Source organism: Antedon mediterranea, chromosome 2 (genome assembly GCF_964355755.1).
Source record: "Antedon mediterranea chromosome 2, ecAntMedi1.1, whole genome shotgun sequence".
Classification (NCBI taxonomy): domain Eukaryota; kingdom Metazoa; phylum Echinodermata; class Crinoidea; order Comatulida; family Antedonidae; genus Antedon; species Antedon mediterranea.
Window position 1 is genome coordinate 33,521,611 of NC_092671.1, and position 7,399 is coordinate 33,529,009.

General features: G+C 38.0%; 1 protein-coding gene and 1 pseudogene across 1 annotated transcript; both read left to right on the plus strand.

Annotated features, from left to right (window-relative positions):
* The first annotated feature begins 3,141 nt into the window (after positions 1-3,141).
* LOC140042688 (5S ribosomal RNA) lies at positions 3,142-3,259 on the plus strand (annotated as a pseudogene).
* A 1,494-nt stretch (positions 3,260-4,753) lies between these two features.
* On the plus strand, positions 4,754-5,473 carry LOC140039398 (uncharacterized). The gene has a single exon (XM_072085000.1). It carries the CDS (start codon positions 4,754-4,756, stop codon positions 5,471-5,473), a length of 720 nt encoding a protein of 239 aa, XP_071941101.1.
* Positions 5,474-7,399: the final 1,926 nt, after the last annotated feature.

Genomic DNA, 7,399 nt, shown 5'->3' on the forward strand with positions numbered 1-7,399 from the left:
TACACATTTCATGCTCATGTGACTAGAGGAACTATGAGTAATCTATTGAGTCGCAACACGTCGTCAAAGATTGGGCTTATTACTGCTAATAGAGTACCATTGCCTGTACTGCCTAAGGTGGAAAAAGAGTTACAGAAAATGGAAGAAGCCGGTGTGATTGAAAAGGTTACTGAGCCCACAGAATGGTGTGCTCCGATGGCGGTAACTCTAAAAAAGTCTGGGGATGCTCGTCTATGCGTTGATTTACGCCAACTGAACAAATCCGTGCAGGTGATGGTGGCGCTGCCTCGTTAGCGACGTGTTTGCCCACACTCTGCATAAATGTTGTCTAAGTCGCTTTTTTGATTGATTTTTGATAATTGTTGATGTTTGACAAACTATATCTGTGACTTGTGTTTCTCTGTCTTGTGGATTTTTGTGATTTCTAGATGTGTTTAAGTGTAGTATCAAGGAGATTGGTGTACAGTCAGGCCCTAAAATCACTGCAGGTTAGCCCATTGTCTATCAAGAGGCCCGCTTTCGCGGATGATTTTCCGCGGGAATTGAAACCTGGGAAGCGGGGTAGGAGAGGCGGCGTTCGTCAAAGACTGAAGCGCAGAACCTTCAATCCACCGCTTCCTTCGATCATAATGTTCAATGCTCAATCTGTCAGGGAGAAGCTGGATGAACTTACGACTAAGGTATCTACCTTGAATGACTACAGAGATGTAAGTTTAATGGTTGTTACAGAAACATGGTTCCAACCAAATAAGGACACTCAAAGTTACAGCCATATTGATGGTTTTACATGTGTACGAGGAGATAGGACACCAGATGCGCTTAAGGAATGTGGGGGAGGGTGTATGCATTTATATAAATAACCGCTGGTGCTCTAATGTAAGCATTTTCAGACAATACTGTTCACCGGATATCGAAGTACTTACGCTCTCTCTTAGGCCTTATTTTCTCCCAAGGGAATTTCCTAAGATTTTTATTACTGCCATATACATTACCACCTCAGCAATTGTGAAAAACTCTGATAATTTACATGATCTAATAAGAGACATGGAAAATGACTCACCTCACGCGGTTATAATCATTGCAGGCGATAATCAGTGCGAACTAAATAAAGCAGTACCACACTACCACCAGTATGTAGACAAACCTACTAGAGGTGAGAACATTCTCGATAAATGCTATGGCAATGTTACTAAGGCTTATAAATGCATGATAAAACCAGGAATTGGCGCTTCTGACCATAAGTCTGTTCACCTGATGCCTAAATATGTTCAGAGAATAAAGGCAATTAAACCTATTATCAGGTCTGTAAAAGAGTGGTCCTACGAAAACATTGAAAAGTTAAAAAGATGCTTTGAATCAACCGACTGGAATATTTTTATGGAAGGTGCTACAATTCATGATGCGACAGACGCGATATCCGGATACGTTGATTTTTGTGTTGGAAGTATTAAGGAAAGGAAAATTAAGCTGTTCCCTAATAATAAACCTTGGTTAAATGGAAATATTAAGAAATTAGTGCAAAGAAAGCAAAAATGTGCTAACCACGATGAAAGGAGAAAAATACAGAAGGAATTAAAAAAAGAAGTAGCTCGCAGTAAGAAACAGTATGGAAAAAAAGTGGAGGCAAAGTTTAAGTCTGGAAACAGCAAGCAGGTATGGAATAGTATGCTCAACATGACAGGTTATGGAAATAAGATGCGTAATAATATTAAAGCAGGAAATGGCAAAAATGGCGAGCGAGTTAAACTCTTTCTACACTCGGTTTGACGACAAGGACTTTAGTGCAAAAAGATCTCAAACTGTTAACGAGATAGTAGACAACCCTGTGGTGGTTGACACATCTGATGTCAAGTTTATGTTTGGGAAAATTAACATCAAGAAAGCAGTAGGGCCGGATAAAGTCAGTGGAAAGGTGCTAAAAGAGTGCAATGAGCAACTCTCGCAAGTGTTTTCGTCGTTGTTCACTGCGTACATTTGAAATTCCTAGAATCTGGAAAAAATCCTTAATTCACCCCCTGTCAAAGAATAATAAACCTGAAGCTCTCAATGACTATAAGCCCATTGCCATAACTGCTGTACCTATGAAATGTTTCGAAAAATTAATTAAGAATGAGATTTTAAGTAAGACTGAGAGTCTTTTGGATCCCTGTCAATTTGCCTACCGTTCCAAAATGGGTGTAGAAGATGCAGTTACAACTTTATTACATAAAATACTTGATCATGTTGACAGGCCAAATTCGTATGCCAGAGTTTTATTCTTAGATTTTTCATCCGCTTTTAATACTTTGCAACCTCATATTTTAATGGAGAAAATGAATGTCTTGGGTATAAATCCAGCTACTATTTTATGGATCAATGATTTTTTTAAAGATAGGGAACAATCCGTCTGTTTTAATGATAATATTTCAGAAAAACTTATGTGCAATACTGGTGCACCACATGGTTGTGTTTTATCTCATATTTAATTTTTTTTATATACTAATGATTTTAAATGTTCAAATGATCTAGTTTTAACCAAATGCTTTACTGTGAAATACGCTGATGACACCGGTCTAGTTGGTCTGATAAAACATGATGACCCTAAGTCATATTTTGATAATCTCAGTTATTTTTCTACTTGGTGTTCTAATAACTATCTAAAATTAAAGAAATGATCATTGATTTTAGAAAAGGTACGGTAACAAAACACATGATAAGCTATGTATATTAAACGATGAAGTGGAAGTTGGGAGTAACTTTAAGTGTGTAGGCACAGTAATCGATGATAAACTTAATTGGAAGGAAAACACTAAGTTAGTTACCACAAATTGTTATAAACGACTGTACTTTTTGAGAAGATTGAAGAAATTTAATGTGTTCAATAGGATCTTGACTTTATTTTATGAATCTATTATTATATCTGTTTTAACTTTTAATGCCATAGTTTGGTTCAACAATTTAAACCAGCAATGCATGAAAAAAGTACAAAGAATAAGTAAATCTGCCAAAAAGATAATAGGAAACGATATTAAGAAATCAGATGAAGTTGTTAACAACGCACTTACAAATAAACTTAAAGTTATTATGTCAGATGTTAGCCACCCCCTTAACCAGTACATTACGTTAAGCCGGTTTGGGCGCATTACATATCCTCGCTGGAACATATACGGCTTTACCACGTTGAAATACCGGTTCTCGTCAGATCACCGAAGTTAAGCGACGTTGGGCCTGGTTAGAGCTTGGATGGGAGACCATCTGGGAATAACGGGTGCTGTATACGGAGCTTGGGTCCCGTTAGGCATTTGAAATCAGCACTGCTGACTCTTATGGCAGCCCCTGCATCTAGTATCTGCCTCAGACCTCTGGTCAAGGTGGCACTGGACGAGAGAAGCCCTTGATCAATGTTAGGACCAATCAAGGTGCTTTAAACAGTCCTGGCTTTGTTTATATCAAACCTGTTAGTGGCGGTAATTATCGCTGTTGGTTTCGATTAAATAAAATAAATAAAAAATAACTGAACGCCCACGTAGATCCTTTCTCCCATCTGCTATGAGGTATTTTAATTTAAGGTGGAAACGATAACTGCAATAAGTATCTTAAATCTGTATGTTTAACTCAATTTGTACTTTTTGTGTCCTCTTTTAACTTTTTTATATAACATCTTGTTCTCTGTTTTATGTGATTTTATTCTTTTTTACTGTTTGTGCGACAATGTTTTTAGACAATTTAATGTGTGTACTTTCAGTCAAAGTTTCAAGCCATTTATGAGTTTGACAATAAAGTTTATTGAATTGAATTGAATTGAATTGAGAGAGATATATTCTTCCAACGATAGATGATATAACACAAAAGTTGGCGGGCACCACAGTATTCTCAGCGTTAGATGCAACTAGTGGCTATTATCAGGTTCCGTTATGCAAAGAGAGTTCAAAACTCACAACGTTCATAACACCAATGGGACGATATCTTTTTAGACGACTGCCCTTTGGCATAACAAGTGCTAGCGAAATATTTCAAAGAAAGATACAGGATGCTACAGAACGTCGAAGGCATTGTTGTAGTGCAAGATGACATATTTATATCTGGACGCACAATGACTGAACACGACAAAAGGTTACAGCAAGTTTACAAATGAGTTAATGAGGCTGGGCTTAAATTAAATAAAACCAAGTGCCAAATCCGACAAAAAGAACTTATATACATGGGTGAGAAATTCACCGCAGCAGGCACAAGCGTAGAGCCAAACAAGACAACAGCTATCTGCACACCAACAACCAACAAATGTCAGCGAACTGATAGGTATACTTGGTATGGTTAACTACGTGGGTCGCTACATTCCTAATCTATCTGACGTAGCCAGACCTATGACAGAATTGTTAAAAGACTCAAACGCATGGACATGAGGTCAAGTACAGGATTTACACAAATCAAGAAACTGATGACAGAACCGACAGACACTAACGTATTATGACTCAACTAAACCAATCACCGTGTAAGCAGATGCTAACAGCTTCGGACTGGGAGCAGTCTTAGTGCAAGAAGAGGAAACAAATTAAAAGTGATAGCACATGCATCTCGCACATTGACTGAGGATGAACGCAGATACGCTCAAATAGAAAAGGAACTATTAGCATCAGTATGGGCTAGTGAACGATTTCATCGGTATCTCTGTGGACTAGACAAATATGAGCTACTTACCGACCACAAACCACTAGTCCCACTCATCAACAGTACTGATCTTGATAAAATTCCCATAAGATGTCAATGACTAATCATGAGGCTAATGAGATACAACCCCAAAGCAAAACACGTACCTTGGAAGGATATGGTTATTGCAGACACGTTGTCCAGAAGCCCTATAAACACAAATGAATCAAACACAGAGCAAGCTGTAGCACACTATCTAGAGTCAATAACAAACACCTGGTCAGTCTCTCCATCAAGACTTAAGCGGATAAAGGAAGCAACTAAACGTGAATGCCAAACGCTCATGAAAGACATATTAGAAGGATGGCCAAAGCATTTCAGTGACCTTCCTGATAGCATAAAACCATTGTATAGTTTAGGAAGTCACTTCTCTACTGATGATGGAATTATAACCGTTCATGATAAGATATACATCTCCACTGTTATGATAAGGGAAGTTTTACAGAGAATTCATGAGGGACACCAAGGTGTTAAAAAATGTAGAGAGTGGGCAAAATCATGTGTTTGGTGGAATGGCCTCAGCAAGGACATAGCTAACTTTTTTGAAAAATGTAGTCACTGTCAACTCTACGAGAGAACACAGAAGAAAGAGCCAATAATAACAACACCACTACCGGACCGACCCTGGCAACGAATAGCTACCGACCTATGTGAGTTCCAAAACAACCACTACCTTATAATATCCGATTACTTTTCAAGATATATTGAAATCACAAACCTTAAAAAAGACACAACAAGCATGAGAGAAGTAGAAGCGATTAAAACTGTTTGCGCTAAATTAAGATAAGATAACTTTTATTGATCCTCAAAAAGGAAATTCATTGCTCGTCATAATAACAAAGAAAACACTAGATGGGGAATCCATGAAACGGTCATCTCCGGACAATGGACCCCAGTTCACTTCATGTCAGTTTAAACTATTTGCAGAATAATTTGGGTTTCACCATGTAACAACCAGCCCACACTTCGCACAAGCAAATGGTAGAGCAGAGCGTGCAGTCCAAACAGCGAAAACTATGCTAAGACAAACAGACCCAACGTTGACACTTATGATATATCGATCAACGCCCATCGAAGCAACAGGCTATAGCCCTGCACAATTGATAATGGGACGCCAACCAAAGACGACACTACCAATACATGTAAAGAAGCTTCAACCAGAATTGCCTAGCATAAACAAATTAAAAGAAAAAGATAGAGAAACGTTACGAGCACTTTTACAACAAACGATACGGTGCCAAATCACTACCAGAATTGAAACCAAGTGACGTTGTACGTGTTAAGACATGCCACGATGAAATTTGGTCGAGTCCAGTAAATGTTGTAAGTGAAACAGATCAGCCAATATCCTACATTGTCCAGACCGCAAGCGGACAACTAAGGAGAAATCGTCAAAACTTACAGCAAAACACAGGTCACACTGACACTGAACAATATCAAAACCGTATTCCAGAAACCAACAATACTACAACCGACGTAGCATCACCACGACCAAACCAGAGCTACAGAACTCCCGCTAGACGACGAGTGAAGTCAGTCAACAAACTTGACTTGTGAACTTTTACACACAAAATATGTTGTGCAACGTTGTGCACCTTAATCGTTTAAGATGGAACTTGTTATTTTGAACTTTCGGACATTGTTTATTTGTTAATGTTTCTGTGGCTCATGATTAATGACAATGCTATTGTTTCGATAAATAAGACCAACAATACAGTATCAATACTTTAATGCATTTATTACTAATTAGCATAATAATATAGCACAACCACTGACTTAATAATATTTAATGATTTATTCTATAATTAATAATATTCTGTTCTTTGAACTCAAAGTAAGGAAGATGTCATGATAATGTATTACCGATACACCGCCATCTATGTCTCATAATGATACACAAATAAAAGTACACGGATGTAACATGGCCGACTAGAAACGAACCACGTTGTTGTGTTTGCTTATCGTAAATTGCCTCCTACCCCCCACCCATATGACAGCTAATATTTAAAGAACATTTTAACAATTTTGTCCAGAAAATAAATAAAATAAATAACCTGTCCTCCAAAAATATGCTCACCGCGTTATGTTATTTCTGTTAGTTATGATTTCAATTCAATTCAAACTAACATTTATTTAATTGAAAAGGCGCAGCGTTGTTTGTCATCGGTTTAGCGTACAACGTTAGGTGCAAGGTTACAATACAAACCACAAAGAAAAATGGTGTTCAGACCCATAGCGTACCATTATCGTTACAACTATATTTAATAATACTTTTGGACCAAATATCATTCACCACCTTTTGTTTGGTCGATATCTACTCCTTGAAGTATTTGATAAACGGTTTTGCAAATGTCTATGTCCCTATATAATTATTATGGGTTTGATGTTATCTGTACCATACTAATTGTATCCTTAGGCAAGATGCTTTACTCCCATTGCCTCGTCCTTCGGATGGGATGTAAAGCCGTTGGTCCCGTGTACTTAACAGTGCACGTTAAAGAACTTGGTACACTATTCGAAATGAGTAGGGGATCGTCTCCCGGTGTGCTGATCTGGTAGGGGCTGCACTGCTTGCTGCCGTGGGTCCGTAGAGGGCCTAATCCGAATTTTCTCAGTTTCCAGTTAAGCTTGAGGACTAAGATAAATACCTTTACCTTTACCTTTAACTTAAGTGCGCCATTTAGGTTGTTTCTAGTTGCATATTCATGTGCTC

What these genes read in the sequence shown, in the direction of transcription:
- LOC140039398 (XM_072085000.1), top strand. Translation starts at nt 4,754, where the DNA reads ATGAGGCTAATGAGATACAACCCCAAAGCAAAACACGTACCTTGGAAG.